We start from the raw sequence: 24331 nt of genomic DNA, 5'->3' as shown, positions 1-24331 counted from the left end.
CCCTCGATTGTGTCAGGTGATGACTTTGAGGTGCTACAAGACCGACATGGAATCAGAAAGACAAAATATGCAAAAACTATGATTTTCTTGATCAAGGTATTGACTTACAGAATTAGTCTAAGCAGAATAGTCTGCAATTCAAGGGACTGTGGATGCAGCATTAGACAAAAAATGTGGCCAGCTGTTTAGAGAGAGGGTGCTGAAGCTGCAAAAAGAAATAGCCCTAATCCCAGAGTAAACAAATCTCATCATGGAACCTATCTGTAAATCTAATTCATTCCCAAGATAAAAATTGAATTTTTCGATTATAATATGACAAGATATTAAATACAACAGAATCCTCTGAATGCAAATTTATAAAACATTAGGATGTCTATGGTAAAATCACTCCTAGACTATTTCCAGAACAATGTGATGAGGTACTGAGCATCCTATGATGTTAATATTTAGGTAAAGCTTTGAGGTTAAATAGTCTCCATCTTTGCAAAACCTCGCCAAATATCATCTCATTAAAGGTTAAGAAGCTTATCTTAGAATCCACAGACCGAATTAATGTTTTGTATCACTCACTGCTATACTGCTAGTGCGCAACACAAAGGTTGGTATATATAATCACAAAGTACTCTGGGAAGTGACTTCCCATCAAGGTGACATGAACATACAGACATAAATATCACCTTAATTTGTCCTTAATTGTCATTGAACACTGACAATCTACTACAGTTCCCAGAAGTCTTTTGGGATGTGCTCAAGTGATGCATGCCATGATGTTGCACTTTACGATATGTTCAGATTAAAGCTGTGAGAAGGAAACCAACTTGTCTTGGTCTGGTAAGTATGTGACAAGATGTTGTATGCATGTAGGTGTCTTCTGTACTGGAACTGCTGTTTTCAGTGGCTTCTCCTGGCCTTTATATTTTGTCATTCACTAGAGCCTGATAGCCATCTTCAGGTCAAGAACTGATACTGGAGATTACCAGCATAGATGCTGTTATAGGTTTCTCTCATGATCAATTAGTAAGCTGGAGTTAGCAGATGCTTTCCATAGTCACTAATAGTTTCTGTTTCTCACAGAATTAAAAGGCAAGAAAGCCCTGTTATAGTTCTGTGTAATTTGTATATTTGCTTAACTGAGTAGTGTATTCACCTTCATTAATTTTGTTGTATAATATGTTTTATATTGTTCCATGGTTATAGAGTTCAAACTCATACTATACTTGTTTGGACAGCCCATTCTCTAGGATTGTGGAACAATTTAAGGGATGAAATCTAGCTCAAAAGAGAAATAGCAGAGTGTCACTCTGGTGTCATAGATGGATAAAGCCCTGACTACAACCCAGTCAACCAGAGTTTGAGTAGCAGCTCAGGCAACAGGGGGATGGATGTGCCCATCTTTTGTGGGAGGGTATTCATCGATGATGCTTCCTTAGTGGAGGCATAGTCCAAAGAGGGAAGTTGCCCTTGGGAAGCAGAGATGGTGGAACCCCCTGCATTCTAAGAGTGTCCAGGGGGTTCCACCATCTCTGATTCTGTCCAGGGAGTGTGTAAGGCATATATACAACTCCCCCAGGACAGAAGCAGAGAAGGTGGAACCCCATGGACACTCTTAGGATCCATGGCCAGTCCCACCAAAAAATGGAGTAAGTCTGGCGGGGGTGGTATGAGATAGGCTAACAGACCCAGCATGGACATGGGTATTGGGGTCCTGGCAGTAGAATGATGTCTCAAGGGGAACAAAAAATATTAAAAAAACTAACAAAAAAGAAGATAAATGCTGTTTCAGCAATACAGTGACACAGACACAGCATGCATTTCTTGGAATGGTAGAGGGTAGAGGCACTAACTTAAAAGAGTGAACTAAACAATGTACCTCTGTCTGGCATATTTCACCTTTCTATACCACCAGCAGATCTCTTTCTGTTCAGTTGTGACTTGTTGGTAGAATATACCAGGAAAGGTGTAGCAAAAGTTGTGTAACTTAACCCACTAGATGCCTTCTAATCAAATATTGTGAAAAGTTCTAATTATAATATTGTGAGAAGTTCTAATTATACTGGCATAAACTAGTGACAGAACCTGTGACCCAGAGGAGAGTGAATAACAATGTACTGCAAGAGGTGGAAAAAGAGTCTGACAATTTTATGAACTAATGTCATTCAACAGTTACAGTTAAGTCTACCAGTACTGACCAGCAAAAAATAGCAGTAAAACTAAAAACAGCCTTATTTCTGCCTGCTAAAACTAAAAGCAGCCTTATTTCTGCCTTGTTTCTGCAAGTAATCTTTTTTTCCTTGTAACTAGTAATACATGGATCAGATAAAACTCTATAAACTAAAGAATTATGACCACAGTGACATCCCTTCTCTGGGCCAGTAATCAAGGAGCCTCAGTCCTCACTACTGACACTGGTGAGGGACGTTTATTTAGAACAAAAATAGATGCACACAGTATTCCAGATGCAGCTCTGTGCACCAAGCACAATTTCCCTTAAGACCACACAGGGAACACAAACTCCAGTCCTGTGTAAGAGCCTTAGTGTAGCTGGCTGGTGGCAGTGTGGGTGAAGGGGGCACAGCAGGGGAGTTTCCATCTCTCTATCCAGGCCCCAAATAAGACTCCTCACTGACACAGCTGTAGAGTTGAATCCTCAGTTGAATGTTCCAAGCCAAGTCCTCCACCACCCTCTCTATGAAACCAGTACTCTGTGTCCCTGCTCCAGGTAGCTGACACACGTATTCTTTGAGATTTGATTTTCACACACACACACACACACACACACACACACACACACACACACACACACACACACACACACACATACTCTCACCTGGGAAAGGCTGTCAGAGATTCACCTGCTGTGCCCCTTCACCCAGACTATAAAGTAGTTACACTGCCACCAGCCAACTACTCTAAGGCTCTTAAAAGGGTACTGGAATATACAGACTAACATTAATGCTAATACAAATTGTAGTGTTTGACCAATGCAGCAAGGCTTTCAGGAGTGGTCACATTGTCACTAAATACATATACGTACTCTCAAAGGTTAAAATATTCTCTAACAGACCAGCCACAATTAAAAGTTTAAATATATTTAAGAATAAATAATTAAAGAACATGAAAATACTAAATGTCTATTTGCAGTAAATACCAGAGTTCCAATCACAGGGAATATTACAAATAACACAGTGGATAGCTTCACACAGATACAGAAAAAACAGTACTTAACTAATCTCACTATATTTTTCTGACTGATCTAAAAAATTACAATTCCCTGATTATTTACTAAAGCAAGGCAAGATGATGTAGGTGAGTGGTCCTTCTTTTGTCAGATTTCACAGACTGCCCTGAGATTTCTCTTTCATCTAGTATTAAAACATAATTTCAGTGCTGGATTACAGAATGACATCAAATATATTTGGTAATCTGACTCTAGTTCCCACACTACCCCCCTTTACTAGAAACTGAACCAGAATTTAGGACATATGTCTTACCATACACACATACAGCTTTGCTAAGATGTGTTATAGCATCTGGAAGCTATAAAACCATTTCAAAACTTCCACCCTTCCAGGGTAGCAATTAGTTCACCTCTAAGGACAATACAGTAGGATTTCTAGTCCTGGTTTTCACATACATTTTGTCTCTGGCTGCAATCAGAACTGTAATATACCATCTTTATGGCCTAAACCAGGTAATTTCAGACTATTTTTCAAAGTTAGCTGGACTAAGATTAACCTCTTCTCCTCTAGTATCCTCTGTTACAATATATTTATTTCAACAGTTACAATACAGTCTGACATACAGGTATATTTCACTTCTGTCTAGCAGTGCATTTTTAACACAAGTAGCTTTACAGATACATTTTCAACACAGGCATCTATACAAATTAGTTTGATATACAAATGACATATAATTGTTTACAAAACTTCAGCTAGCTATGCTGGCATATGTTACACGTCCACTGCCCCGCTTTTCCTGACATAGCTGGCAATAATTCACATCATCACATCTCTTCCCCTCCTTTGAAGACTCAAGCTAGTTTCTCAAGTGACCCTGATTAAACGTTGCTTAAATAAGCCTGTCTGGGAATACATAAACCCATATTCTGTCTTAATTGTCCATCTGGACTGTCATTGCTGATACCACTATGGTGCTGCATTGTCATTTCATATGCCTGTAATCTTAGGCTCCATCTTAATAACTTGGCATTTTGCTGCCTGGCTCGATGTAAACATGTTAAGGGATGGTGGTCTGTAACTACATTGAATTTCCTTCCATACAGATAGGGTTGAAGTTTCTGCAGTGCCCACGGCTAGACATTCTTTTTCTACTGCTGCATAGCCTTCTTCCCTAGGTTGTAGTCTATGGCTGAGATATACCACTGGGTGCTCTTCTACCTCTGAGGAAACCTGGATGAATACAGCCCCCACCCCATGGTTTGAAGCATCCACCTGCACAACAAATTCTTTGCTGGTATCTGGACTGGCTAACACAGGGGGCTTCTCCCAAAGCCCCATTAAACTTTGGGAATGCATGCTCACAGGCTGGGGTCCACACTGTCTTATCTGGCCTGTTTTTCCTAGACAGGTCTGTGAGGGGAGCAGCTATGATGGTTTAATTGGGAATGAACTCTCTACAGTACCCCACTGGCTCCAAGAATGCCCTCACCTGTTTTTTTGGTAACAGGGGCAGGCCAAGCATGAATAGCTTCCACTTTGACATGTTCTGGCTTGACCTTACCACTCCCTACTCTATGTTCCAGGTAGGAGACCTGTGCCATACCCACCTGATACTCACTGGATGTAATGGTCAACCTTGCCCTTTTTATTTTGCTCAGGACCTCCCTGACATGCTGAAGGTGCTCATACAAGAAATGGCTGTAGATGGCAATATCATTCAGCTAAGCAAGGGAATAATGTCCTGCTCCTGCTAGGATATGATCTGCCAGCTTGTGGAAGGTTGCTGGGGCATTTTTTTTATCCCAAAGGGCATCTTTATAAACTTGTATAATCCGAAAGGAGTCACAAAGGCTGACTTCTCTCTAGCACTGGGAGTCAAGGGCACCTGGCAGTAGCCCTTGGTCAGATCAACAGTGGTCTGATATTTAGTTGCACCCAGCTGTTCTAAGGCTTCATCTGTCCTAGACATGGGGTAAGCATCTGACTCTGTGTGACTAGTTTTCTCTAGTCTACACAGAACCTGGTGCTGCCATCTTTCTTTGGTACCAGCACTATTGGGGAGGCCCAGGGACTACTGAGATCCTGGATTACCCCCATTTCCAACATTTCCAGTATCTCCACCCTCAGAGTCTGTCAGACTCACTCAGGCACCCTGTATGGGGCATGCTTGATAGGCCTTTGGGGTCCTGTAGCCACATGATGCTGCATCAGGTGGATGTACCCTGGTTTCCCAGTGAACATGCCCCCAAACTCCTGTAACACTGCTCAGATTTCTTGAACCTGAGTAGAGGATAGCCTCTGGGACATTGTTACAGCTTCCATTGAGGTGTCAGTCTGAGCCTCTCCGAGGAGATCAGTCACCAGATCCCCCCTCAGACTCCTTCTGCCATCCACTGCAAATACTCAGCACGCTTCATCATGTTAACATGGTACAATTTGTGCCCCTCATACCTCTCAACCTCTTAGAGTAAGAAATCCGGAGAAAGCCATAAATAGTCAGGGGATAAAGACCCAAAAATAGGGACAGTTTTTAAATATTGCTCTTACAAACGTAGAAAGTTGATAGAATAACAGGTTTTAAATTAACATGGATTTTTCTGAAGAGTGTGAAGTCTGAAACTCAGATGTATATCTTTTCTGACTTCAATCTTCAATGATTTGCCAGAAAGCCAAAATTTTATGAGGAACAGACCAAAATATGTGGCAAAAATCTGGCAATTCTGTGAAAATCTGTACAGTTGAGAGGTATGGTGCCCCTGCCTCCACCTGCCAGGTTTACCATGTGGTTAAAATCACTTACCTGCCTTACCACTTTGAAGGGTCCCTCCCAAGCTGCCTGCAATGTATTATGTCAGACAGGAATGAGCACCATAACCTGCTGTCCCACAGCATACTGTCAGGCTTGAGTATTCCTGTTATACCAGACCTTTTTCTGCTGTTGGGCTCCTGCCAGGTTCTCCTGGGCCAAGCACATGAGCTCCCTAAGCCTTGTCCTGAAAGTTTAGGACATATACCACAACATATTCCTTATGGGATTCACATTCACTCACCCACTCATCACAAATCAAATTTAAAGGCCCCCCTCACCCTATGCCCATACAGCAACTCAAAGCATGAAAAACATGTGGATTCCTGGGGTACTCTCTGTATGCAAACAGGAAATGGGGCAAATACTTGTCCCACTCTCTCTTAAACTGATCTGCAAATGCCTGTAGCATGGTCTTTAGTCTAGAGTTTAACCTCTCCACAAGACCATTCATCTGGGGGTGGTCTTTAGGTGCTTCACCCCACAGCACACCCACAGGCAAGCCAGCAGGTCTGACATGAAATTGGCACCTCTGTCAATCAGTATTTCTCTTGGGAAATCTACCCTGCTGAAAATCTCTAACAAAGCATTTGTCACCTCCTCTGCCTGAATGGAAGACACAACAATTGCCTCAGGGTATCTAGTAGCATAATGTACTTCCACCAGGATATACTTCTTCCCTCTGGAACTTGGGGTACTCAGAGGTCCCACAATATCCAGAGTTACCCTCTGAAACTGTTCCTCAATTACAGGCAAATGCATCAAATGAGCTTTGACCTTGCCTCCTGCCTTCCCTGCATTTTGGCACTGCTCACAGGTCCTGCAGTACCCTTTTACATCCCTTGCAATCCCAGACCAATACAAGTTCTCCATAATACATCTCTTGGTATGCTTTATGCCATATGACCTGCAAAAGGAATGTCATGGGCTATGGCTAGAAGTGTCACACGGTAAGCTCTGGGCACTACCAACTGCTGCATTACCTCACCCTCTAGCCCTCCCTCAGGTGTCCACTCTCTATACATTAACATTCCAGTATACAGACTCCCCTTTTCCTTGAGAATCATGTCCCTCCTTAGCTACCTCCCTCAAGCCTCATAATGTAGGGTCCAAGAGCTGAGCCTGTCTCAGCTGTATCTTTCTGACCCTTCCCAGCTCCCCTTCCCCAGCAAGTCTGGTGTTTTCTGACAGTGGTATCTCACTGTCAACCTGGGTACTACCACGCACTTACAGAAACAGATGCTTGGTGTCATAGCCATGGGCTCAAGCTCACTGCCAAGAAATGTATAGTTATCCCCTTTGGGAAAAACATGTACCCATGAATTACCACATAGGTGGCAGTACACTAAACACCGAAAGTGTGATAACAGACTTAGGGATACAGGTGGACAGTGGTCTCACCTTCGATAACCACATCACCACAACAGCCAGAAAATCCTTCTATGTGGCACACCTCATTACTAAGGGATTTTCATCCAGAAAAAAGGAGGTCATTTTCCCACTGTACTCATCCCTCATTAGACCCATTATAGAATACAACGCCCCATTTGGTATGTACCTCTCAAGACACCTGCAACAACTGGAAAGGCCGCAGAAATACCTCACTAAAAAAATCACAGGCCTAAAGCAGATGCCCTATGCTGACCGCCTTAAAAAACTCCAGCTATACTCTGTCACATATCATCTACTCAGAGGCAATCTCTGCTTAACATATAAGGCCATGTCAAACCTAGAGCTGTTGGACATGCTACACTTAAAGAAATCCCAATCCCTCAGAGCCACATGCTCCAAGGATCTAAACCTTGTCATCACAATAAACAAAACATGCTGGAGGGATAGGTTCCTGACCCAGAGACTCCCCAGACTCTGGAATAGACTGGCCATACATGTCAAGCAGAGTGCCTCTTTGGCCCTCTTTCAAAAGGAACCATGACGATTGGATGGGAGAAAGGAAATTCACCCCGGGGATCACGTCAGTTGCCCTGCTAGACAGGGGTCCAGGGAAGTAAATAGTGTGTGAAGCAATAGCCAGGGACTTGCTATGGCTAGGGTTGTATATGCCCTAGTGCCAATAGCCTAGTACCAACCTATGAACCAATGAACTTCTGCCCTTGCAGTCACTCTGTCCAAGGGAACATCAGTAGCTGTGGCTCCCCTTTAGGCTCACTGCTACAGTGTAGCTCCCTCCCTGAAATAGCCACATCACCAGCCCCAGCTTGAGCTGTGAGATCTGTCTGGGTCTCCCCAGGTTACCAGACCCACATGCTTGTCTCCAAGCCTGACTGCATGTCACTGCATGCACACAAGGTACTGCATTATGGGAATCATTCCCTATCAAGACATCTGCAGGGATATCCTCAAGCACACATACTTGCTTGCTACCTTTTCCACCCTCCCAGCCAAGGTGAACCCTGGCCAAAGGCATTTTGAATGTGGTTCCTCCTAAAGCTCTGACTAAACTGTACTGCCCAAGCAAGTACATCTCCTCTTTAACCACTGGAGGCTTCACAATGGTTATGTCAGAGGCTGTGCCTCTCTTAGCAGTGGCCCATTTTTCATCCACTAAGATAGGATATAATCTCTCTTGGTGGCCTGGTACCCCTGTTGTCTCCAGACAACTTACCACTGGCATACTGTTACTCCTTCTTGTTAGCTCCCCCACCATTTGTTCCCCACTTTGCTTCCATGGACATCTATATGTTGCATGACCCCACTGGTTACATTTAAAACATTTAACCCTTGACCCAGGATGTGTACCTGAACTCGTGGCTTCTCCTGTTACTGGTGGACTTTGTTGGGGTGGTTTAGGCTGTCACTCATGGGTTCCCTTATATCTATGTGTAGCACTGGGTATCCCCTTCTTGGGCAGTGATGCCCTGCCTTCTAAGTAGAGACCCCCCTTTTTCCCCAGCTCATCTGCAGAGTTATACTCCTGGTCTGCCAACCAGATTCTCATTTCCTCAGGCAAAGTGCTAAAGGTTTGCTCCCTCATCAAAAGGTCTGCCAGACTTTCAAAAGTGGTGACCCAACACCCACTTGCCCACCTATGAATAAGTGCTTAACAGCAATATAATCGTATATACTTTCATCTGCCTTGGGTCTACGCTCATGAAACTTTTTTTTTTGTAAGCTTTAGGTGTTAATGTAAAACATTCCAATAAACATTGTTTTACTTTATCATAGTTTAAACAATCAATATCAGTCAATTTTGAAACAGCAGTTACACCTTTACCATGAAGTAAGGGGGGTCAGGAACCATACCCAGAGCCTTGAGTCAACATTGCACTGTTAGATACTCTTTTAAATATATGAATAAAACTATCAAAATTATCCCCCTCTATAAACTGTGGAAGAAATTTAATGACCTTTATTTCTTCTGGAGTTCAGTTATTCCCTTCCTCATTACCTTCATGACCCTGATGACGAGTAATCATCTCCCTCTCATGTTGACGCTGCTTATCATTTTCTTTGTCCTACAAACACTGCAGTCTCCCTGCTGATTCTAATTCCAAATGTTAGGCCTCCAGTTCATGTCTCTTTAACTCCAGATGAATTTTTAAGTCCTCTGTGGAAAAGGTAAATTGTTCTGATTCTGACGGCTGTATATCCCCATCACCAGACTGGTTGCCTTCCTGGTTGCTGGTCCATGTCACAGTTGTGATTAAAGCTGAAATCATCTCCTCTTTAGTCAGATTGGCATGTACCAGTCCTTTGGCTTCACACAAACTGGTTCTTTGTCAGCTTGCCATAATCCTCTGCTGACATCTTTGCCTACTTTTCTTGACTAAACTAAACTAATAAAAAATAAATTAAATTGTTGTACTCCTGGACCTATTGAAAGCCTTCAACACAGTTTCACACACTCTACTACTAGACATTCTAGCAAATCTAGTTTGCTCCACTACCACAATTCAGTGGTTCCAAAGCTACATGATAGGCAATGAAATGATCAAACCAACTCACCCCTTCCTACAAAACCCTACAAGTGTCCCCCTAAGGCACAATCTTAGGACACCTACTGTTTACCATATTTACTAACAAACTATACACCTCCTATTCCCCAGGGACATTAATCCAGTATGCAGATGACTCATTCTTAATCTGTACTTCTCGAACCCTCCCTGAACTACTAATCAAAATCCAGCAATCATTCTCAGCAACTGAATCATGGCTCAAAGAGGCTCAACTCTTTCTAAACTCCCAAAAAACAAACTTTATTTTATTTATTTATTTCATTTTATTTTACATTTGTTGACCGGGCTAGTCTAGCTGGATATATGTCCATTTTCAGTTGAGGCCCGGGGAGATAAGCTCCAAAGTTTGAGATTAATTTAACAATTAGAGTTTTTTACCCCAAAAAGACCAGACTCGGCCCAGACCAATTTTATATTCTCACCACTGAGAAAACCATCATAGAAATAGTACAAGAAGCTAAACTGTTAGGTGTTATTATTGGCAGCAGACTTAATTTTGACCCCCATATCCAACAAAACATCAAAAAGACACATAAAAAACTAAGAGTCCTCTACAGAAACAGAAAATTCTTTACCACTCCAACCAAGACCGCCCTGGCTAAAACCTTCCTACTCCCCTACATATTGTGTAGTTCCTGTATACTAACCAATCTCCAAAACTCTACCAGGACTAAAATGGAATAATGCTGCAACAAAATAGCAAAGTTTTCAACAACCTCCAAGAACCGTACACGTCACTGTATACCACTAAAGGAGCTCAAGTGGTTAGAATTACCAAACCTCGTAGCCTATAAACAACTAACTACAACTCACAAACTATTCTATATTCCATCTGACTATCCTGCCCTAGTTAACCTAATCCAACACTACAAACCAAACAGACCACTTAGATGTGAAGACAAAAAACTACTCGAAATGTACAAACCTTCTAGGAAACCAGGAAAGTTACTGCACTCAATCAACAAGTTATGGACCACCCTGCCACCTTGCAAAAGATAAACTCCAAACCTAGCAGTCTTTAAAGCTTCCCCGAACTTCCAGCAATCCCAAAAAGCTCAGATTTATTTTTAAAACCACAGGATTCTCTAGCACCTTGGCATATAAACCACAGGATTCTCTAGCACCTTGGCATATATGCCAAGGTGCTAGAGAATCCTGTGGTTTTAAAAATAAATCTGAGCTTTTTGGGATTGCTGGCAGTTTGTGGTCATTTTTTTTTTCAATTCTTCTTGGATTGTAGTTTTGTACAGCTTTTAAAGCTTCCCTAAAAGGACACCCTAACAAATCATGATTATGTACATGCCTAACTCCAGGCAAATCCGCTTTGTCGCCCTATACCTCCTCTCACTACACTAACTCCTCCTTCTAAACTAATCTCTCAACAAATTCCAGAAAGTTAATGTAACTGTGTATCTTTCTATCTGTAGAACACTACTCACTCACCACAGGTTCAACACCATGACTGACCCATACTTATCAAGCACTGTCTCTGTTAATACTGTTACCCTAAAGATGTTTGAAATCTGTTTGTGAATGTAATCTCTAAATGTCTCTACTATAGTACTATATAAGTCAAGAATCTAAATGGGAACACTCAGATCTGCTCTGAGTTACAGCACAATGGCACTAAATATACAGAACCAACTGATATTGCCAACATCCTAGCAGATAGGTTCAGTGCTAACTTTACCCCCCTCTCACCCCCTAGAGGGCCCATCTCTATACCGAAAGAATGCAAAGTTCCTATAATCACGGCTGCACAGGTAAAAAACACACTCTCCAAAGCCAAGAACACAGCATCCATGGGACCTGACAATATCTCAGGCTGCTTTCTACAAGAACTACAGAATGAACTGGCACCCTACCTAAGTACCATGTTCAATCATAGCCTCACCTCAGACTTTGTACCCACTGAACGGCACACCATGACGGTTATCCCACTCCACAAAGGGGAAGCCAAGACGGACCCCGGGAACTACCACCCCAATAGCCTGATCAGCCAGGTCTGCAAGGCCATGGAATGTATCATCATGGAAGTCATAAACAAAGACATTGGTAATCTCCAAACTCTGGACCCTACCCAGTTTGAATTTGTAAAAGGCAGATCATGTCTCCTAAACCTGATTGACTTCTTTGAAGCAGTCACCAAAGCCATAGATGAGGGTAAAATGGTTCAAACAGCTTATCTAGATCTCGCCAAGGTTTTCAACACCATGCCCCACTCTGGAATTATAGATAAGCTCAATAAACTAGGTATAAATCCCTATGTCACAAGATGGGTTGCTAACTGGCTCACTGACAGAACCCACACTGTGAAAGTAGCGGATTCCAAATCCGACATCAGACCAGTGACAAGTGGAGTACCACAGGGTTCAGTCCTGGGTCCTCTCCTGTTTGGTATCTACTTTTCTGAAGTGCAGGCCAACACAGAAGGTCTTTGGCAAACAAAGTTTGCAGATGAATGCAAACTAGGAGCCATAATCGAAACTCCTAACGATGTGGACAAATTACAAAAGGGCCTCACCGAGACAGATACCTGGTGTCAAAGCCATGGCCTGAAGCTCAATGCCAAAAAGTGTATTGTCATCCCCTTTGGTAAAAACTCTGTACCCATGAACTACGACATAGCTGGTAGTATACTTAATGCCAAAATGTGATAAGAGACCTTGGGACACAGGTGGACAGTAGTCTCTCCTTTGATAATCACATCGCCACAGTGGTCAGGAAATCCTTCTACATGGCTCATATCATCACAAAAGGATTCTCATCCAGAAAAAAAGAGGTCATTGTTCCCCTCTACTCATCACTCATTAGACCCATTATACAGTACAACTCCCCTTTTGGTTTGTACCTCACAAGACATCTACAACAACTGGAAAGACCACAGAAATACCTCACAAAGAGGATTACTGGCCTCAAACAGATGCCCTATGCAGACCGTCTCAAAATACTACAGCTTTACTCCATCACATATCGCCTACTCAGGGGCGATCTCTGCCTAACATAGAAAGCTATGTCAAACCCAGAGCTGTTGGACATGCTCCACTTAAAGAAATCCCAATCCCTCCGAGCTATGCGCTCTAGGGACCTAAACCTTGTCACCACAATAAACAGAACATGCTGGAGGGATAGATTCCTGTCCCAGAGACTTCCCATACTCTGGAACAGACTACCTATCTATGTCAAACAGAGCTCCACATTAGCACTCTTCAAGAAAAATCTTGATGACTGGATGGGAAATGGGAAAGTCACCCCGGGGATCACTTCTGTGGCTCTGCTCGACAGGGGCACAGGAAAATAATTTTCTTGGGTGGTGAAAGCCAGGGTCCATTTTTTGGCTAGGCTTGTATGGGCCCTAGGGCCAATAGCCTAGTACCTACCTATGAACCTATATAAAAAAATGCATGTGCCTGCCTAGTAACATCCATCTGTGTGTTCTCCTGTAAGTAACCTATTGTATTGTCTGTGTAAGCTATTGCATAAAATGTGTACAATGTGTAAATGTGGTGCTTTTCTCCCCGGGCCTCCACTGAAAAGGGGTTATGTAACCCAGACAGACTATGCAGTAAACAAATGTCAAATAAATAATAAATAAATAAAATGAAGCTGTGCATGTTTATCTTGTGGCTGCTGAGAGTACACACATCTTCAGTGACAACTGCCTACAAGCTACAGAAGTTGTTTGTGTCCACTGAAAAGGGGTTATGTAACCTAGACAGACTACGCAGTAAACAAATGTCAAATAAATAAGAAATAAATAAAATGAAGCTGTGCATGTTTATCTTGTGGCTGCTGAGAGTACACACACCTTCAGTGACAACTACCTACAAGCTACAGAAGTTCAATTAATATCTCACCATTGCTCACCAATATGTGACATCCCTCCTCTGGGCCAATAATCAAGGATCCTCAGTCCTCATCACTGACACCTGTGAGGGATGTTCGCTTAGAACAAAAATACATACACACAGTATTTCCAAATGTAGCTCTCTGCACCAACCACGATTTCCCTTAAGAGCACACAGGGAACACACTCCTCTCCTGGGGCTAGGTTTCCCTCTCTCTATCCAGGCCCTAAATAAGATTTCTCACTGACATAGATGTAGAGTTAAGTCCTCAGCTGAGTGTTTCAAGCCAAGTCCTCCACCACCCTCTCTGTGAGACCAGTGTTCTGTGTCCCTGCTCCAAGTAGCTGACACACACACACACACACACACACACACACACACACACACACACACACACACACACACACACACACACACACACTCTTTATGATGTGATTTTCACACACACACCCACACACACACACACACACACACACACACACACACACACACACACACACACACACACACACACACACACACACACGCACGCACACACACACACACACACACACACACACACACACACACACACACTCATACGCACACACACACACACACACACACACACACACACACACACACACACACACACACACATGCACACACACCTGGGAAAGGCTGACTCTGATTCACACGCAGTGTCCCCCTTCACCCAGACTAAAAGGTAGTTACACTGCCACCAGCTGGCCACTCTAAGACTTTTAAAGGTCCCCAATTTTACTGAGTAAAATTAATACTAATACAAGTAGTAGTGTTTGACTAATGCAGCAAGGCTTTCAGGTTTGGCCACAGTGTTACCAGATTAATATAAGTACTCTCAAAAGTTAAAATATTATCTAAAAGACTAGCACAATGAAAAGTTTAAATATATTTAATCATAAATAATAAAAGAACACAAAAATACTAAATATCTATTTACGCTAAACTCCAGAGTTTCATTCATAGGAAATATTAAAACATAGCACAGAGGGATAGATTCACACAGATACAGAAAAACAGTACTTAACTAATCTTTATTTTCCTGACTGATCTAAATAATTACTATTCTTTGTTTACTCACTAAATCAAGGCAAGATGATGCGGGTGAGTGGTCCTTCTTTTGTCAGGTTTCACAAACAACCTGCCCTGAGACATCTGCCTCATCTAATATTAAGACATCATTTCAGTGCTGGATTACAGAAATCTAGCATATATTTGTTACCATACACACACACATAGAGCTTTGCTAAGATGTGTTATAGCATCTGGAAGATATAAAACCATTTCAAAACTTCCACCCTTTCAGGGTAGAGTAGGATTCCTAGTTCTGGTTTTCATAGACATTTTGTCTCTGGCTGCAATCAGAACTGTTAGATATAATCTTTATGGCCTAAACCAGGTAATTTAATTTCAGACTATTTTTCAAAGTTAGCTGGACTAAGATTAACCTCTCCTATCCTCTGTTAAAATATATTCATTTTCAACAGTTACAATACAGTCAGACATACAGGTGTATTTCTTTTCTGTCCAGCAGGACTCACTTTTGATACATTTTTAACACAAGCACCTGTACAAATCAGTTTGATATACAAATGACATATAATTCTTTCCAAAACTCCAGCTAGCTATGCTGGCATATGTTACACATCCTCTTCCTTAATTCCCCTGGCATAGCTGGTAATACCTCACATCATTAAAATTAGACATTTAATCATAAGCCTTTATTAGGTGTTTTTGACATGGATGCTTAGATTCACCTCTGAAATTTCAATCTCAGGTGAATTTTTTAGCATCCATGCCTTAAATACATTAAAAAGCAGTTATAATTGGTGAACAGATCATAAGCCTTTGTATCATATGCTTAACTGCTATAATTATTGCATTATGGTATTACGTTTGACATAGTGTTATCTATAAAACTAATCACCTTTCTTCAACATATGTACATATTTTTCTCAGTCTTCAAACTCTATAATTTGACAACCTTCATGTGCTATTTCTTCAGTTTGTTCTGTTGAGTCTTGCTTATGCCGTGGTTCAAAATATTCTTCTTTGGATAATTACAGCAAACCAGTTAAATGAAAAATAAAAATAAAATGTGAGAAGTACCTTTTTAAAGTAAAAAAAAAGGATTGCACAGAGAGTAAAGCACTTTAGTGCCTTCCAGTATGAGAAGACCACCTTGCATGTTTGGAGAGTGGCATGACCACATCTCAGTACAGGAGAAAATAAACACAGATAGGTTACTTGTGCATTTATCTAACCTAAAAGAAATAGTAAAGGTCATCAGTTTTGAGGGTCAATGAGGGTCATCTGCAGCAATATTAATTCTGGTTATGCCAGTTTGGTCAACCATTCCCTCCTGTTAAGTTACATGAATGATACAGAGAATAATTCTTCACATAATTAGTTAAGTAGACAATATATGTGTTTGTGTGGGAACATGGCAGAACACCAGCATACAAGTATTAAACACTGAAAAGTGTAAACAGCAATGTAACAGTATTTTTCTTCATATCCTAATTCTATCATTGCAATACATTGAGAATTCTCTAGCTTTTTTCATATGCTAATTCTAAGGGTGCAATATCTTGATAAACGCACACACACACACACACACACACACACACACACACACACACACACACACACACACACACACACACACACACACACACACACACACATACATACACACATATATGTATGCATGCACAATGTATGTAACATAATGTGGTGGTTTTCACCAGTTAAAAGAGTGCAGGTGACCCAGGTTTATGTAAATACTGGTGTATGTAATGTCTACAACCAAAACATGTACATAATAGTGAACATAATGTTTGCAACCCAAAATTGTGTTGAATGCCATTTTCTTTAAATGTAGTCGAGTTTTGTTCATTTGTGCCTGTGTTGCTTCAAGAGTAGAGAGGGATCTGCCTGTATTACAAATGACAGGTTTGTTGTGTGAGCGTTTGCAGATGATACAAAAAGAGGACTAAGACAAGATCAGGCGGAGAGTGATTATGGTTACTAAAGGAAACTTAGTGTCTGTAGTATCAGCAATAGTGGAGAGACAATTAATCCAAATGAAAATTTTACAGGCAAAGGGAACATGTGGAAAACACAAGAAGTGCACAGGGGCAGTGTGAATTTTTACACCTCTATCTGCCAAGTAGCGAAGGAAAAAAAATACCAGCAATAAGACTTGAAAGAAACAAAGGTTGGTACTTATTACCTCCAAAAAGATCAAAGGTAATAGATAATAGATGGCTTCATATTTAAACCTTACTGGTCATGTTTTTTATTTGAGTAGGGCTTTTTCATTCATACCCAGCAAGATAGATAATTTAGTTGAAACAATAACTTGCCTTAAAAATGTGTATAAGACGATTGAATTTGAAGTTTATATTTAAAGCTAATAAGTATGATCTAAATACAAAATGTAGACTTTGCCAAAAAAAGCTATTTTTTCTAATTATTAACAATGCACTTGGTATTTATGTAGCTGCATATGAAAAAGTTATTAGAGAACTTTAGGCTAAATGTATTTATAACAAGAGAAAAAATTATAATGTGTTCCATGCCAAAACTATAGTGGTTAAGAAATTACAATCCAAACAAGAGTTCAGATACATGAATGATGATAAGCTTGAGGTATCAGTTATCATAAAAAATGATGACTATAAGAGAGCTATTTATGAACGATTGTAAAATAATGAATTAGCTCATCGAACGATGAGAAAAAGTGATATGCTTAGCGATTCTGGATTTACAGACATCACACTGAAAGACCGTTATGATTGTAGTGGGATTGCAGATGAATTATTTGATTTACTTGTAATAAGAAACCCTAGAATGGGTTAATTTTCTGGAATACCAAAGCATTACCCCCCCCCCCATTTCAGGTCCATAGTGAGTGCTGATTGTTATCGCTATGTTTGTTCAAAAATAATGAAATCTTTTTAAAATGAAAAGTAATGAAATATTGTTGTAAAAAGAGTAGGAACATATATTAACATTTTTTTCACTTTTTTTCTAAGATAAAAAATGTTACAGCAGATTCTGACTCATTATTTGATGATGCTTCACTCATCTGTTTGCCCGCCCCCTCCATAAAGGAACTTCATGACAAAACCTCAAAATTCCGTACAAGACATAGAAAAATACCTATCTGACCATCTACTTATATTAAACCCCAACAAAACTAAGCTTATGGTCTACAGTGGTACTAGTATAAAAAACACCCCATCCCCTCTCACTATCTTTTCTAGCAATGGAACAAAAATTGAGCCGGTCGAGCATACTATTAGCTGTTACAATAGACAACTGTCTAAAATTCAAAAAACATATAGCTCTAACAATCAAAAAAGTCAATATAAAACTAGATGCATGATATAGGGCTGAACCCTATCTAACTGAATACGCTAGTATATCCACAGCCAGATCCTGCCTCCTATCTACCCTGCTTTACTGTTCACAAATCTTTACTAACCTACGTCAATCAGATTTGCACAGCCACGAAACATGTTATAACATATTAGCCAAATTTGCCTCAAACCTACCTTACAAGTCACATCACTGCTCTGCTCTTTGCCATCTTAAATGGATCTTACTACCCAGCTTACTAACTCTCAACCAACTAATAATTGCCCATAAAGCCATCTACAGAGCTGGAAACTGCCCCGCTATCTCTGACCTTCAACAACCATATACGAACCTTAGGTCCCTTAGATCATCTGACAAAATACTGCTCAGTATCACTAAATCTCTAAACCATTATGGAGACTCCTTGTACTCATTTAAAACAGCCAACGCCTGGAACTCTTTTCCCCAGCATATTCTAGCTAATCCTGATAATCACAAGTTTAAACAACTACTAAAAGGCTACTCCAAAGAATGGTTAAGCCATTCACATCTCCAGGCTGATCTGTCATCTCTTTACCCTCCCCTTTTCTGATCTGTCATCTCTTTGCTACCTCCTTTTCTGATCTGTCATCTCTTTACCTATTCCTCTTCAGAACTATCAAGAGACCACCATGCATCATGCATCCCTAGCATTAATGCAGTCCTACGAGATTATTAGCCCCTATCTTGTGACTGTTACAAAGATTGTTTTTATGCATTTTATAAATATGGCTTAGATGTTTACAGGAGTTTTAATTACTGTGTATTGCAGTTGTATTCTTTTAACATTATGTAACACTTAAAATGTAGCTTTACTATATAAGTTGCTTCAGTGTTTTTTCTTCATGTTACTATGTACTATATTTTGAACATCTTCCAATGTCACTCTAAATTATTAAGTATGTATTTCTGGAGCTTTTCTCCCCGGGTCTCCACTGAAAATGGGCTTCTGGCCAGTCAGACACTACATAGTAAACAAATGTATAATAAAAATAAAAAAAATAAAATAAAATAAATGATTTGTCACATTAGAAGTAAAGTCCCTATATTCAGTAATATCTCATGATGTCGGTTTGCTATATGTAGAAAAATGTTTATTGGTTAAAGAACATTTTGAGAAAGACAGACTAAGAATTATTTTGATCTTAATGAGTCTACTGTTACAAAATAAATGTTTTATATTTGATGATTTATAAAAACACTTTATGGGAGTGGCCATGGTGACATATAGGGCCCCAAGTTCTGTAAACATTATAATGTTAAAGTGAGAGCACAATACTACAATTCTTTAAAGATATGAAATTCTACTGCCATTATATAGACATTTGTTTTTTAAACTAGAATAGAAGTAAAGTAACTCTTCACTTATTTTTTTCAAATATTCAAATAATCCATATGATGTTTTGAAAATTAAAGTTAACATTCTTAGAAATAAGATTCAGTTTTCAAACTTAAAGTTGTACAATGAAGGCACAAAGTTTTAACTAGAAGTCACAGAAAAGAAATTGATAGTAATAATTGTCTGCATTATCGGAGTGTGTATACTAAATGGTGCAAGGAGAACAAAAAGAAAAAAAAAACATTTTTTAGGGTCTTAAGACTCACAGTGAATAACAAAATATGCCCTAAGACTGTAAGTGAATGTAGCAACTTATTTAAATAGAGAAGGTGAGATCAGAAGTAGAGAAAACAAAAAATAGGGGGGGGGTTTGAAGAAGTTGCTTATAATTGAGAAGGCAGTTTGGATACTGTCAGTGTGGTATTACATCACTCTATAGATTAGCGTCACACTAAGGGTATTAAGAGGTGAAGTGAAAGATTTTAATGGCAAGTAACCCCTCTGGGATGTTGTGGGCACACATCCTGTATTTGCACACAAGAAAAGTAACACTTTTAAGAGTATTGCCGAGTTAGACAGAAATAGATGAGGTAGCACCAAAAAAGAGTTATTCATAACGTGGGTTTTGTTAAGTTCTGCAAATAAAATGACAGGTAAGATTTTGTAATTATACTAATGTAGTTTATGCAGTAAAGTATCAACAATGGTCTGCTTTTTATACAGTCAAGACAACTAGAAAGTGAGCACTGAGAATTATTTGTAGCTTTGCACGTCATTTCTACAATACTGTCAACTTTTCTATGGTATACTGTTTCATTCTCAAGGACCTTAGATAACTTTCTAACTGTGCTCACTCTTGGCTTCAAAGAATCTCCCAGATGGCAAATATCTCTTCCTCCTAAACAGGTCCCACCATGTGAGTCTCTCTTAAGTTTCTTCTTCTCTCTACAAGAGAAACCACTCTCTGTCTGTCTCTGCCTTTGTCTCTCTGTCTCTCTGTCTCTAGCCCTCTTTTTTTATAAGCAAGTGGTTTTGCCTCTTCCATTCAGTGAAGATGTGGCTACTCCTCCCAAACTGCCCACTACAGGGCACTATACAATAATACAAAGATATATGACTATCTCTTAATATATCCCTTTATCTGTCTATCTAAACTCTCTCTCTCTCTATCCATCTAGTTTACACAAGTACACACATATATATGTGTATGTATATATATATGGATTTACTTTATATCCCCAAAATACTCAAATGTTGAAATTCAGTATTTTGAAGCAATAAAGTTGAAACCTGAAAACAACGAAAACTCAGAAGCGCAAAACTCAAAATTTCGCACACCGGAGATTTTAAATTTTGCGCTTCTACTCCACACACACACACACACACACACACACACACACACACCCACATTATCTATATATATATATATATATATATATATATATATATATATATATATATATATATGTATATAGTTTCATATATATAGATAGATATAGATATATATGCGTGTGTGTGTGTGTGTCAGTGTGTATTAACTCATATCTGTGTATTTATGGTTTCTTCCCTCTCTTAACTTTCGTAACTTTCTTATTCATTGCACAACTAAAAGATTTATATGTGCTCATCTCTTTATTTTCATGTCAGTTTGTGTAAAACTTGCTAGAAATGCAGTTGCTCAATACCTTATTCATAGTATTATGCAAAAGTTTCTGTATATATCCATCCAACTACTGTAATTTGTACAGACCTTGCCTCCTGCCAGCAGACCCATCTATTTATCCATTCCATTCTTATATAGTACCTTATAATCATCGCTGGTTGCAGCAGTTGCAGTACCAAAGGTGGCCAGATTGACCCAGTTTCCATCTCCTGCTGGATAATTTTGATTGTTTCCTTGAGTGCTTGTCCAGCGATCGCCATTTGTGCATTTGCCATAGATGTTGTTTTCATGAACACTGGCCACGAGAGTCCAGCCCCCACCATTGGTAGTCATGTCACAGTATGTCTGGTAGACCTCGCCATCGTCTGTAGTAAGGTAGTACAGGCCATCTGTAAAGCAGTACATTTTTGAGAAAGTAGTAGCTGGTTAGTCTTTAGACAATTTAAATAAGTTTCAATAAATGTCTAATATGTGTTTGCAGAATTTCTTATGGCCCATCATATGGGTGGAGCTGCTGTACTTTATTATGAGTCCTTTTATATATTAAATAGTCATAACAATGCAGAAAATATTGAATTATATTTTTACTGTGGAAATACTGAATTGTCAGCTTGGTGATGCAGCTTGATAAATTGAGTTAGATTACAAGCAGTATGTGTGAATACAAATGTCAAGTCCTGTTTTCAAAGTGCTTTTGAGACATTAGCACTTCTGGTGAAGAGGTATTTAACTAGCATAATCAAAACTTATTGTATCTGATGTTAGTCCTACAGTCAGTCAAGTACCCTTTGTATTTGATGGCAGTTCTAGAGTCAAACTACCCTTTCTTTCGTCAATCTTTTATGTAATATTTGTGTCACTATTCACCAAAATCAAATACTCTTTATGCACGGTAGGACCCCTGTTTGTGCAAAGCTGTTGTCCTGCTGTTTCTCGTAGTTTTCACATTTTTCAAGTGATGTGTAACTATTGAGTCAGTATATTTAAGTAAGGAGGTAGGGGGACAAAGTCCTCCACACTGGGTTAAAGGAGAGCTAGTACCCATGCAAAAAAAAACACTGTTATGGTGTTTTCTGTATTTTTTCAATGAAACTTTACAACAAAACAAAGTTCCACAAATTATTCAAATTAAAGAAAATGTTTTCTTTTTATGACATAATTCTGTATATTTTTTTAACATGTTAAGTAGTAGTTAGAGGAGCTTTTCTCCTCGGGCCTCCACTGAAAATGGACATGTATCCAGTTGGACTAGCCCGGTTAACAAATGTAAAATAAATAAATAAATAAATAAAAATTCACTGTAGAAATGAAATGACATTCATGTTAACACAAGGAAAGTTTATGAGACAGGGATGAGTGATTACTTACAGTGATTAGTATCTGGTGAACAGTGATACAGGTACATACGGAGTTATGGAAACAAATGAAATGCTTGGTTTGTAGCAATACTGTCAGAAGCTATACAGCAGTTTTATATGTGTGGATGATCCCAACACGGTAACAACAGAGACATTTGAAAAGGAGAAGTATTTTACTTTTTAAAAGTAGGTAACTTTGAGAAAAGCTTGCCTGTCATTTTTTTACATCACATAGAATTATTTGAAATAAATATCTCCATTTTATGTCAATATTTTGCTTGGGAAATTTATCTTGCATACCACTCTGGAATGTCTGCTGAATCCCTCCTCTATGGGTAGTTCCATAGCATTTGAACATAAATTACAGACATTTCTGTTGTAGAAGTTAAACAGAGCGAGGAAAACAGAACTGCAAAAGTAGAGAATGCTTCACCAATGTGCTTTGTTGGTGAACTGCACTATTACATGAACATTTCTACTGAGCCCTTACAGAGAGTGTAGAGGGTGAGGCAGGCTTGGTAGCCTGTACAGGGACGCACGGTAGGCATTAAGGTATCCAAAGGACAAGATGTTTTCATATAAAGAACAGAATATGTATACTTGTAGAACTGCTGTTGTATACAGTTTAATGCTATATCTTATATTCCAACTGCAAGATGTAAGAAGTGTAGACTGTTCAGTAAGTGAGCAATTCACATGTAGTATTTTTGAAATTATAAAATTATAAAATTATGAAGGGTATTCAAGATATTTTCTGTGACTTTCTAAAAAGGAATACTGTAGACGTGGAGACAACAACAAAAGAAGAGTATGAAAGGCCTGAAACACTATCTCATCTTATGGTGGGGATGGAGCAAATAAGCAGCACACTAAAGATAATAACATATACAAATAAATAAATAAATAAAAAGGTGAAAAACTCCACGATAGACAAGTGATAAGGGAAAATGTCTTGACTACAATCTAGATGTCTTGAGTTTGATTAGCAGCCTAGTTGCTGAAGGGGCTGATGGCAGGTGAGAAGCGAGTAGTGAAGCAGTGTCTAGCCATGTCTTTCAATAAGAGGGTTGAGCATGCATGCCCAGGGCGCACTCTCCTTGACAGAATCCCTAGTGGAGATGAAATCATGCAGAGGCACTTCTTTGGGGGAGGGGGGGATTGCAGGCTACTTGAGAAATTGTGTTACTCACTGACATTTGACGCACACACTTGCTAAGGCCCACTGCACATTGAACTTTTCAGCATGCATAAGCATGTTCATAGGTTCATAGGTGTGTACTAGGCCAATGGGCCTGGAGCCTTTACAAGCCTAGCCCATAGAAGTGCCCTGGCATCGTGCTGCCCAACATTAGTTTCCAGTGCCTCTATCAAGTAGAGCCACTGGAGTGATCCTCAGGGTGAACTTTCTATTACTCATCTACTCATCAAGATTTCTTTTGAAGAGGGCCATTGAGATGCTCTGCTTGACATGTATGGGAAGTCTCTTCCAGAGCATGGGCAGCCTCTGTGTTATGAACCTGTCCCTCCAGCATGTTCTCTTGCTTGTGGTAATGAGGTTGAGGTCTCTGGAACCTGTAGTGGGGAGGGATTGGGATTTCTTTAGATGTAGCATTTCTAACACAGCTGGGTCAGGCATGGCTTTGTAAGTCAAGCGGAGATCGCCTCTTAGTAGATGATATGAGACAGAGAATAGCTGGAGTTTTTTTGAGTCTGTCCATGTAGGACATGTGTTTAAACCT

General features: G+C 39.8%; 1 protein-coding gene across 2 annotated transcripts in view; it reads right to left on the bottom strand.

Moving 5' to 3' along the window:
• LOC122791251 (intelectin-like) overlaps positions 1 to 24331 on the bottom strand; it is a 210593-nt gene that overhangs the window by 92917 nt on the left and 93345 nt on the right. For both annotated transcript variants that reach the window (XM_044058925.1, XM_044058926.1), the window contains one exon: positions 21376 to 21623. In XM_044058925.1, the coding sequence (XP_043914860.1) occupies positions 21376 to 21623 (248 nt within the window). The remainder of the gene's footprint in view (positions 1 to 21375; positions 21624 to 24331) is intronic.

Source organism: Protopterus annectens, chromosome 17.part0 (assembly GCF_019279795.1).
Source record: "Protopterus annectens isolate FY-2018-M chromosome 17.part0, PAN1.0, whole genome shotgun sequence".
NCBI lineage: Eukaryota > Metazoa > Chordata > Ceratodontiformes > Protopteridae > Protopterus > Protopterus annectens.
Note: the sequence above shows the minus strand (reverse complement) of the source record. Positions and strands in the feature narration are given on the sequence as shown.